Source organism: Sus scrofa, chromosome 6 (assembly GCF_054392235.1).
Source record: "Sus scrofa isolate SSC_HxYL_T2T_F1_AM1 chromosome 6, Sscrofa_HxYL_maternal_Yorkshire_Landrace_v2.0, whole genome shotgun sequence".
Classification (NCBI taxonomy): Eukaryota; Metazoa; Chordata; class Mammalia; order Artiodactyla; family Suidae; genus Sus; species Sus scrofa.
The window spans coordinates 85,974,639-85,986,671 of record NC_139388.1 but is presented as its reverse complement, the minus strand read 5'-3'; the positions used below and the strand labels follow the sequence as shown (position 1 = coordinate 85,986,671).

At 47.2% G+C, this 12,033-nt stretch overlaps 1 protein-coding gene across 1 annotated transcript; it reads right to left on the bottom strand.

Moving 5' to 3' along the window:
* Positions 1-5,014: 5,014 nt before the first annotated feature.
* Positions 5,015-8,425, bottom strand: RPL11 (ribosomal protein L11; the record flags this gene model as incomplete). The annotated part of the gene is given in 5 exon segments (NM_001001638.1): positions 5,015-5,089; positions 5,515-5,625; positions 6,888-7,019; positions 7,318-7,424; positions 8,275-8,425. Coding segments are annotated over 5 exon segments (531 nt in total), but the record flags the coding sequence as incomplete, so codon positions are not given.
* Between the last annotated feature and the right edge of the window lie 3,608 nt (positions 8,426-12,033).

Sequence of the window (12,033 nt, the reverse complement as noted above, 5' to 3'; positions counted from 1 at the left end):
CATAGAAAACAATTATCTGCTATGGACCTGCAAGGAATTTGAGATGCTTAAATTCCAAGTTATGTGCTCTGATCCACTGTGATATACTATGTAATTAATGATTAATAAGAACCAATCTTTTTTTTTTTTTCTTTTTAGGGCCACACCCGTGGCATATGGAGGTTCCCAAGCTAGGGGTCGAATCAGAGCTGTAGCCGCCTGCCTACGCCAGGGCCACAGCAACGCGGGATCCAAGCCACGTCTGCGAGCTACACCACAGCTCACGGCAATGCCGGATCCTTAACCCACTGAGCAAGGTCAGGGACTGAACCCGCAACCTCGTGGTTCCTAGTTGGATTCATTAACCACTGCACCATGACAGGAACTCCCAGAACCAATCTTTAATAACAAAAAATAGAAATATGCACAGGAAGACACTTCCAGAGGCAGTCACCACAGCATGAAAAGGGTTAAAAGTAGCTATCAAAGCAATGCATGCACACCGCAGGGTAACTCAGGGAGTCAAGAACATCATTTCTGCTTAAGCTGTCAAATGCCTTTGACTTTCAAGTCACTTTCAGAATCCAGGTAACTACTGACACATCTATCACATAACAAATCATCAAATATAATTATACATAATTATAAAATATTCTAAAGCCATACTATACAAGGTTCTTAAATTTCTACAATCAAATCGTTTTTGTTCAGATTTGTGAAAACGCAAACCATCTGCGTTTGTTTTCTAAGCTTTCTGGCACTTGCACCTTGAACAGTCAGTTCAGTTCTCTTGGTGCCCCCACTCCGTGCCTTAGGCTGGATTCCCCTCTGACAACCACAACCATGGTTTCCATAACAAGCTGCTCTGAAAGCGGTTCTGTACCCCCAGGCACCAGTTAGATCCCCAGTGGCAGGCAGCTTAAACCATTTGTGGGTGGTTTCTGGGCCCTGACCTCACCACTCCTCTAGAAGGCCTGGGCCTTAACCCTTTAAGACTCAGGTCTCTCTGGCAGCCTACTCATTATGGTCTTTACCCATCAGTTGGCTCAGCATATATGTGGAGTTTAACAGGTCAGGACCAGCTGGTGGTTAAGCTGCAGGAAAAGGCAAAAGCACAAAATCCAATAGCTCTGCTATGGATGGAGGGCCAGAGGGAGCAATTTACCCTGCTACACAGGACCTTACACGTACTCACAGGACAGAGGGCCAAAAAAACAGGACAAAAGAGCTTCTCCTGAGGCAGTTCTATGGAAATGACATTCATGACATCGGGTGCTGGCTGCATAGATGTGTTTATCCTACACATCCAAAGGATGGCATATTATTGAAGCCACTATAATGACTTATGTTGAGGTGAAAAAAAGCACAAATTAATGTTATTGCTATAGTTTCTATCAAAAAAAAAAAAAAAAAAAAAAAGCCAGAAGTTACCATTGGCCATGTTTATCAACTAGCTTTTCCAATGGAGAATCTACTGTCTCAGAGCTTCTCATGTATAATTTTTTTTTTTTTTTTTTTTGACTGTGCCCACATGTAAAATTTCCAGGCCAGGGGTCAAACCTGAGCCACAGCAGCAAACCAAGTCACTGCATTGACAACACCAGATCCTTAACCCACTGTGCCACATAACTCCTCAATGTTTTTTTTTTGTCTTCCTGCGGCCACACCCACCATGGCATATGGCCAGGCTAGCGGTACAATTGGAGCTGCAACTGCTGGCCTGTGCCACAGCCACAGCAACAAAAGATCTGAGCTGAGTCTGTGAACTACAGCAACCAGGGATCGAACTCGTCCTCATGGATACTAGTTGGGTTTGTCACCTGCTAAACCATAACAGTTAATTTAAGTATGATTTCTGATTGAGGTTATTTGGCTGTTTCCTGACAGCTCAAAAGAGTAATACATGCAAGCACACAATATTCTGAGACTACTCTTTCCTGGAATTTGATCTCTCCCATGTGGCCATCTGGTGCAGATGAAAAATGCCAGCACCCTGGAACAAAACGGAAGTGGTCTCCCCTTTTCTGCCTAATTCCCCTTCCTAAAATCTGTATTGTCACAGCCCTGGAGCCTGTTATCTGGCTCCTCACCGCCTGATATCATCTGCTACTCTTCCCTGACCCTTGCTCTGTGGTTGGGTTCTCCCTGTTGTTTCTCAACAAAGGTTGACTGTGACCTCCTAACATCCGCACCCCTGGCTGGCCCCACTGTCTGCTGAAGCTCTCCTAACCACCCTGTACCTATTCCCGTAGCACCTCACACATTTGTGCGATGACAAATTTGTGTGGCTGAATGTTGTTTTTTTCTTTTCTTTTGTCCTTTTAGGGCCACACCCTCGGCATATGAAGGTTCCCAGGCTAGGGCTCTAACCGGAGCTGCTGCTGCCAGCCTAACCACAGCTACAGCAACACCAGAACCTAGCCATGTCTGCGACCTACACCACAGCTCATGGCTGAACGGCAGATCCTTAACCCACTGAGCAAGGCCAGGAATCAAACCCGCAACCTGATGGTTCCTAGTCGGATTCGTTTCTGCTGTGCCAAGACGGCAACTCCTGTGGCGGAATGTTTGACATCCTTGAGCTTCAGGTACTGATACCAACAGCAGCCCTCATTAGCAATGCCCCAGGACGGGGACAGGCAGCATCACCCCAGCCAGATAACTCTGCCCTAAAGTAGCTGCAGGACTACAACACTCTTCAGCCAAGGCGCATTTTGTGTTTGGGGGCCCGGAACTCGGATATAGACAGATGCCCACCAGAGACACTACCTTGTTCTGAAGGCAACCATAGGCAGCGTGAAGGCAGAGTCACCCAACAGCAACCCAAATTTTAATGGGTAGCAGCTGAGGCAGTGAGAAAAAACACACAGCAGGAACTTCATAAAACTAAATTTATTAAAGAAATCTCCTTGAATGTTATGCCTTTCCTGTTTGGCATTAGGATGTGGTCAGTGCTTCTGCTCTTTGGTGTGCATACATCATCACCTACAGGCCTTATTAAAAGGAATTCAGGTCTGAGGTGGGTCCTAAAAGATTTAACAGCTCTGCAGGTGGACCACTTATGACACTCGTTGGGAAGCCAAGCTTCTAACCAGACAAGGGATAAGCGGTCCTGGCACGACTGCTCTAACCTGGTTAGGGAAGTGTCCTCACCTGTTCCAGTTGCCAAATGTGTCATCACTCACCTAAAATATCACTGCCACAACTACAAGTATAATCCAGCTGGTCTCCAAACTCCCTAGGGACTTTTCCCCACTGGTCAGGTGCCCAGTTTAATTTTTAAATGGGAAGTGAACTCAACTGAGTACACAGTACAGCAGGTTGGTCACAGCGAAGGGTGAGCAGGTTTACATTGTACCTAATAATACTACAAACATAAAACCATAGCCACAGGAGTTCCAGTTGTGGCTCGGCAGAAACCAATCTGACTAGTGTCCATGAGGATGCAGGTTCGATCCCTGGCCTCGCTTAGTGGGTCTAGGATCCAGTGTTGCGGTGAGCTGTGGTACAGGCCGGCAGCTACACCACAGGATAGTTCCCTAGCCTGGGAACTTTCATGTGCCTCAGGTGCAGCCCTAAAAAACAAAACACACACAGCTACAAAACCAGGGCATGAAGATGGCAATACCATTAGAGGGACTTTTACCTTCTACATTTCATTTTCCTGAAGATGAAGCTAGCATACACTTCCATGTCCCCTGGAAAAGAACAACTTCCCACAACAGTTAGCACCCAGGACTAGTTAGCTACGTATTCACCAAGAGTTAGTTTGTTCTCAAAGGTGTTATTCCAGGTGTAGTTGTTCGTGGAATTACAGATGTTCAACAATTAGGTCCCCCAATAAAAACGAAGCTGAATCACAAGAATCAGTCTCCTTCCCAAGTTTTTTACTCCATTTACAAAGTGCTGGCCCTATAGTAAAAGATTGAGAAGTGAATGCACGTTGACGTTTTAAGTGAAACAGAAGTTTATGCTAACTCATTTCATGATTTTCCCTTTTAACCAACTGGATCTCTAAGAGATAAGACTGTATTATCAGAAAGACAAAATAGTCTTATTTTCATAAAGAGTTGGGCATCCCAAATAAGCTTCAGGTTAAAAAATACCAATGAAGGCAGCCAACAAATTAGAGAACCATTTAACAGCAATGAAAAGATGGCCCAGGGACAAGTGAACTCAAGTCACAAGTGAGTGCATTACTGAATTAACTTGTGGTCAAAATATAAACTTGACCAAAAACTATGAACTGGCCAAGTATCGTATCCAACAGAGAAACAGTGGCTTTTGAACATCACTGCTTCAGTTAAGCTGCCTGGAAAAATACAGTTAAGAAAGTCCCATTTTCCCATCAAAGGGGGAGCAAACTGCTAAGAGCCAACACTTCCCACATTTGGAAATACAAAATTAACCCTTTTTGAGCCCTATGCGCCTGGTACAAGCATAAGCATTCTACGAATATTAAACATGTCAACCCTGGGGGACAGATACACTATTACTGCCTCCATGATACAGATGAGGAAGCTGAGGCAGATTTAACGTAACACGAATAAAAGGCAGGGCAGAGAATCAAGTCCAGGCAATCGTATCTCCCTCCGTTCCAACAACCCTAGATTCTCCTTTTAAAGGAAAACTGAGTCCAAAATCGAACCCCAAACACCACATCACGCCAAAGCCTCTAATCCTTTCAGACACCAGTGCTGGTAAAACCTCTAGTGAAGAACAGAATCACTGCACAGAGGGGGGCCCTGCACCCACTTTAATCAAGGCTCTAAATTCAAACCCCAGCCCAGACCACCCCGATCCCTCTAGGGTCAGTTTCCATGGGACTACTGCCCCATAGCCTGTCAACAAGGGTGTGGTGAGCGCAGGCAGTGCGGCCAGGCTCTCAGGTTTGGGTCTGCCAGGAAATGCTGGCATCCACACAGGGCATGACAGGGTTGTTACCAGCTATTCCCATCGAAGCTTTAGTGGCTTGAGGTCCAAGGACTTGAATATGGCCAGGCTCCTTTCACAGAACACACACAGTAATTGTACATTTCAATGAAAACTTTTTATTAGCCTTTTGAATAGAAACGGGAATTTATTTGCCAGGAAGGATGATCCCATCATACTGAAAGAGAACAGATTTTTATTTTTTCAGAACAGGAGGTAACAGTAAAGATCGCAGCAATGGCTAACGTTTGAGAATTCAAATCACACACATGGACTTCAACTGTCAATCCCATATGCTTAAACAGGAAGCTGGCCAGTTTTAACAACTGCTACACTGTGCTCACCTGCACTGTACCCTGAGAAGAGGGGGCTCCTATTAAAACCATATCCCTCCCCTTCCAGCTACCTGCATTCATGGGGCTGCAGAGAAAGCTTGGTTCTGGAAGGTTTAAACCACCAACCCTGGAAGCCCATTTGCCAGGTGCCCAAAAGTTCTATCTTAAAGAAGCTACCCACCAAAGGGTGCTAGATTTTTCACCCCCATATCCCAACTCCATTCACCAACACCACACTCCACCACTTCCTGAGACAGATCAAGTTTACCTTCTGCTGGAACCAGCGCATGGCCTCCTCTTTGCTGATTCTGTGTTTGGCCCCAATGCAGCCTGTCCTGCGCTTCTTGTCTGCGATGCTGAAACCTGGCCTACCCAGCACCTGTCCCAGGAATAACCAACAGTCACCTAGCCAGCTCAAAGTCAAGAGCAGACAGACAAGACTCACACATTGAAGAGATTCCTCTCCGAGTCACCCGGTGGCCCAATGAACTCTGGAGCAAGAGACCCATTCCTCAGTGTCTGATGGAACTGTGACCAGCAGCCTGGAGGACACACCACCTTTCTATAGGTTTGCTCTGGAGGCCAGACTTGCAGCACCTCCCCGCCACCCCCACCTAACTTCCAATGGTAGCTAAGGATTCACCACTGCCTCCATATGCCATTTTATAGAGTAACACTTGAATAAGTCTTATTTTCTTATGTGCATTGTAGAAATTTCAAAATGTCCAGAAGCACAAAGAAATAGTTAATTTTCCCCTTCTGCTTCAGCTCCAATGTTCCTTCTTTTTCTTTTTTTTAAGGGCCACACCTACAGCATGTGGAAGTTCCCAGGCTAGGGTCGAATCGGAGCTACAGCTGCTGGCCTACACCACAGCCACACCAGATCCGAGCCACATCTGCAACCTATACCACAGCTCATGGAAATGCCAGCTCCTCAACCAAGTGGGGACAGGGATCAAACCAGCACCCTCATGGATACTAGTCTGGTTCATTACCACTGAGCCGCAATGGAACTCCCCAAAGTGCTTTTCTTATAGGTTTGCTGTCCCCCGTGAGCACCTACACATCGCTATCGTTTGTGTGGATGTTCAAATCTACTAATGAGGGGGCTGCTGTTGCTTGGGTTCCCTCTAGTCAGGACTCCCGAGTTTTGCGATTTACTCTGATGCCTGGACCAAAGCATTACAGTAACACAAATGGCCACTTATGCATTCACACCCCCCCCATCCTGAGCAAAGAGCCTCATTACCAAACTTGCTTCTCTAGATGGGAGCCACCCCATTCCCTGGGTCTGGAGAAAGAGCAGCCTCAGTGCAGCCAACCCCCAAGCCAAATACAACCCCAATACTCTCTCCTAAATTTTCAGTTCAGTGGCTGGATGAAATGGTTTCCTTTGTCCATCTTTAAGCCATGGTCAGTGCTAGACCATAAGCCTCACAATGGTAGAGATCTTGCCCATCTCGTTCAGTCGGTGCTAATAACCCCACACCTGTCACCACTGAGGCCTATCTTCCCAGCAGAGAGAAGACAGACAACACTCAAAGCCCCAGTGCAACGTGTGAATATCGAGAGAGCACAGATGAAATAAAGGAGAAGCAGATCCCACTCTCACAGACCAGGAGTGGAAACAAGTATTCATACCACGTAGAAGTCCAGGCCGTAGATACCAATGCTTGGGTCATATTTGATCCCCAGATCGATGTGTTCTTGGATCCCAAAACCAAAGTTTCCAGTATCCGAGAAGTTATTTTTTCTTAACTCGTACTCTCGCACCTGTGGAGAAAAACAGAGCAATCATTCCCTGTCAACTCACACCCCTCCACCACTAGCTAGCCTGCAACACTCAGGACCCCAGAAACACAATCCAATGTAATTTGGACAGGAACGAAATCAGATTTTTCCCCCACTCCAAGTCACACTCTACTATGGATTCCACATAACTTCACTAACTTTCCTAGGGAAGCGAATGACCCATTAGAAGTTCAAAAGATCTGAAAACAGTAACTATCGCCACTGTCAGTATGTTACTGGCGCTCCTTACTACTATTACCCCATGAGGGGTCAGCCTCACCTTTAGACCTTTCTCAAGTATTTCTTCTGCCTTGGCCCCACGGACTGTGCAGTGGACGGCAATCTTTTCATTTCTCCTGATGCCAAAGGATCTGACGGTGTATCTAGCTGCAGATGGGGTAACAAGGAGTCAGCTCTTGGCACACTCTCACTGAACTCCCCCCTTCCCCAAAACACCACCTCCACAACTTCAGAGGGACATCAGGTATCCACCCACTCTATAGCCGTGGTATTCTTACCAGTGTCACCTATATCTGTTCATCATTCATTTATAACACAGAAAACAGATCTTCCAACTTCCAAGTCACAGACACACTTCAGCAATTAAGATGTTAAAGTCATAATGTCAAAGTCTCAAGAAAGGCAAGTTCACCATCAGACTAGGCCACTGAATAGCTTACATTCGGTAACACTTTACTGTACTTGTACCCCATTTTACAGGAGGCTGTGAGAGGTTAACTTGCACAAGATCAGTTGATAACAAGAGGTAGGCTGTGAATTCAAAGACTTGCTACATTCCCTTACCCTAAAGCAACAAAATTCTAAACACACACTCACCCAAATATATGTCTAACAATAACAATGCCGACATGGTGCTTGGCATGTAGCAGGCATTTCATATAACCCATTCTATCTCCCACAACCTTATAACGAAATATGATCATCCCTGGTATACAAATAAGGAAAGTAAATCACAGACTAGCAAGTCATGGAACCAGGATTTGAACCAGGTTAATCTAAATACACAGCCTATTCTTAACGTAGCCTACATAACCCTAACTGCTAATCAGACTTTGTATTTCAGCCCATCCCTATCGTGAAAGGAAGATACTCCTTAGGAAACTCAAGAAGGCAACGCTTAAGAGATGTCAACTGTCACCTTCAAAATGAATACAAAACAGACTGGACAACAGGTTAAGTAAGGAACGTCGGGACATACCCAGACGCCACTACTCACCTTTGGAAAACACAGGAGTCTGGCCTGTGAGCTGCTCCAGCACCTTGGCTGCCCGGGTCAGTCTGTCTCCACTCTCCCCAACGCAGATGTTGAGGCAGAGCTTGCGGATGCGAAGTTCCCGCATGGGGTTTTCTTTTTCACCTTGATCCTGCTGCAACAGGGAAGCGCCGCGGTCAACACACGGAACCCGCCACAGCTGGCAGCCCAATAGTTACACAGCGTTGTTTCTGCGCATCCCAAACCCCAAAGGAAGCCCTGGAAGTTAAAGAACTAACACTACGTTTGTCTGGGAGGCACTGGAGAAAGACATCTTGGGGTTTTGTTTCTCCTTCCCCCGGGCACGGAACAGGTGAAAGCAACAGGACAGGTATGGTGTAAAAGTTACACTAAGGATGCACCCCAAGGTCAAACTAAGGTGAAGGGCGCCCCCATTACACGACCGACGAGGGGGGAGAAAGCAGCGAGCACATGGCTGTGCAGCGTCCCGCACCCGATTCGGAAGCTGTCTAGTAGCTGCGGCCGAAGCCTGGCGTCCGCCCTAAGGGAGAAACCGGTAAGGCTCTCCAGCAAAAAGCAAGTTTCAAGGTCCCGGGAACATCAACAGGTCCGGACCCCGCGTCCCAGGCCCCTCCGATCATTTCACCGGCCCTCGCTGCACCCCGCAGGCCGTGCTTTTGGGCCTCTGGCGGCTGCCCCGAGCCCGCCCCTGGGAGGGTGGGAGGAAAGTGACAGGATCCAGCTCCGTGCCCTCGCCTCGCGTGGGTCCGCCAATTTCGGCACGGCCAGCATTGCGGGATCCGCTCTCCTCGCGCCGCGGGCGAGATAACCCTTACAGGCTCCGCTGGCCCTGGATGGAGGCGGATGAAGGAAAGCAAAGCCGGGGATCCCACACTCACCGCCATGATGGGAAACAGGAAGAGAGTGTGAGACTTCCGACCCGGGGCCTTATGGGCCAGGAGGCGGGCTCTTATCCCAAGCTAACCAGCGAGACGATGAAGAGGAAGAGAGGCGCGTCTGGAACGGCCTAGAGTCGGCTTCCCCTTCGTGGACACAGATGGCAACTGCAGGTGACGCTGGCTACTGGGATCGGGGCTCTCCAAAAGCGGTTTTTAAAGTTCCCTGAATAGGTATATTTCCTTGAGCTTCCCGTCCCTCTTGAGATTGTTCCCGCCCATAGCCTCAGAAACGGGTGGTTCTTGCGTGTTGAGACGGCCAGAAAGACACTAAGTCAACTGTGCAAATTATAAAGTAAAAGTTTTATTCTGTAACAATGTAAACAAATGGCATTTAAATATTTAAATAGTAATTAGAGCAGAGTGTTGGCCAAGAGGGGTAAATATGGTCCTGTCTGGGCTAGCTTAATAGTTATGTGACTTTGGACGGGTTACTAATTAGACCTCTCTCATCTTTAGTTTCCCTCAGTTTATGGGAGTTCCCTGATGGCCTAGTGGTTAAGGATCCAGTGCTGTCACTGTTGTGGCGCAGGTTCGATTTCTGGCTGAAAAAATTTCGCATGCTTGGGTGTGGCCAAACACAAAACACCTCGGCTTTTAAAATTTTTTTTTTTTAACATTTATTCTGGCTACTGTTTTATTGAAGGACAGCTATAACCTCTTTGCATTTTGGCTCTTTTTTTTTCTTTTTTATGGTTGCGCCTGCAGCATGTCACAGCAACACCAGATCTGACCTATGCCCCAGCTTTCCGTGACCCAGGATCCTCAACCCACTGGGCAAGGCCAGGGATCAAACCCACATCCTCACGGAGACCATGTTCAGTTTTTAACCCACTGAGCCACAATGGGAGCTTCCAAAACAGCTCAGCTTTAAACTGAGAACTTATGTCACATGGGGATTGCTGTGAAAAATGAATTGTGTAGAGCACATAGTTAAGCCCACAACAAGTGGTTACTCTTATTAGCATAAACCCACTATATTCAAGCAACCCCTCTCCCCCCAGAAAAAGTATTAGGCATGGTATATTATCAAGAGAGTGTCATCCTGCGGGCACACAGATGGCTTGCAGATTGGTCTCTAGCAGACAAGGACTCCAGTCTCAGGCAATAAGAGGCCTCCCTGGGTTGCACTAAATCCTCAACAGCAGGATCCAGCAGGTGCCAGGATCCACACCCCAGGCAGAAGCTGGCTTGGGTTGGCCAATTCCTCTGACAAGGACAAATGGAGACAGGAGAACATACAGGGCTTTGGTAGAAAAGGAGCCAAGGGGCTTTCTCCTGCTGCCATAATTCCTTCCTCGTCCCCACAGGGCAAGAGAGGTTCTTCCTGTTTCATCTTTAGGGGAAAAAAAGGGCACTTCTGGGAAGCTGGGCTATTGGAGGAAGGCAAAGAGAAGAGGCCCATCCTTTGAGCCTCTTCCATCAAGCACCCAGTGCTAGTCCAGAGTAGGGGGCCTCAGGTGGACCCCTCGGATGGGGAAGCCAAGGGCAGGACTGCTCCAGAACTCCAGGGATAGGATAGCTGAATGGATGGGGAGTTCCCATTGGGGTGCAGCAGTAACAAACCCAGCCAGTATCCATGAGGATGTGGGTTCGATCCCTGGCCTCACTCAATGGGTCGGGGATCTGGCATTGCTGTAAGCTGTGGTGTATGTCACAGATTCAACTCGGATCCCATGTTGCTGAGGCTGTGGTGTAGGCTGGCAGCTACAGCTCCAATTCAACCCCTAGCCTGGGAACCTCCATATGCTGTGGGTGTGCCCCCCCCCCAAAAAAGACAGCTGAATGCAGCACATGATCCCGGATTGTCTTTTGCCATATTATTAGGACCATTGGCAAAATTCGTAGACTTCAGAAATGTATGTACAGTTATTTAATGCTTGATCTGATTTTGTGAGCTTGGTTACATAAGAGAATGTCCTTGGGTTTAAGAAATACACCTTGGAGTTCCTGTTGTGGCTCAGCAGGAGTTTGTGACATAGAGTTTATGGAGATGTGGGTTCAATCCCTGGCCTCACTCAGTGGGTTAAGGATATGTATTTCCACATGCTGTGGAGAAGTTCACAGATGCAGCTTGGAGCTGGTGTTGCCATGGCTGTGGCACAAGCCTGCAGCTATAGCTCTGACTTGACCCCTACCTTGGGAACTTCCATATGCCAAAGGGGCAGCCATTAGAAAAAGAAGAAGGAAGGAAGGGAGGGAGGGAAGAGAGAAAGAAAGGCATTCAGTATTTGGAGGAAATGGGCAGCATATCTGCAGTTTACTATCAAATGGTTCAGAAAAAAATATATATTTAGAGGGAAAAGGATAAAGCAAATATGGTAAATTTAAGATTTGGGGAATCAAGATGAAGGATACATGGGACTTCTTGCCACTTCTCTGGAACTCTGAAATTGTCAAAGTTGAGAAAATAACGTGAGGGAAACACGTACCTAGGAAGATACTAAACAGCTTCTCCTTGAGAACTCTCCTCTCATTCCCTCCCTCCACAATTCTCCTCCGTCCGAGTCCCTGGACAGTGGTACCCACACAGGGTAGTGAGGAATAGCTAATTATGGCTCATAGATGATGCCAGTAGGTACCAACTCACTTAACCTTCAACATCCCTGTGGAGGCAAACATTATCGTTTTCCCATTTTACAGATGGGCACACAAGACACAAGAGGTTTAGTAACATTTATAGATATTATTTAAATCAGGGGGTCTAACACCAAAGTCCAGACCTGTTCCAGGAGCTGATGAATAAGCTGCCCCGGGCTTTCCCCTTTACACCTTTTCCTCCCCGAGACCACCTCCGCAGCCCCCG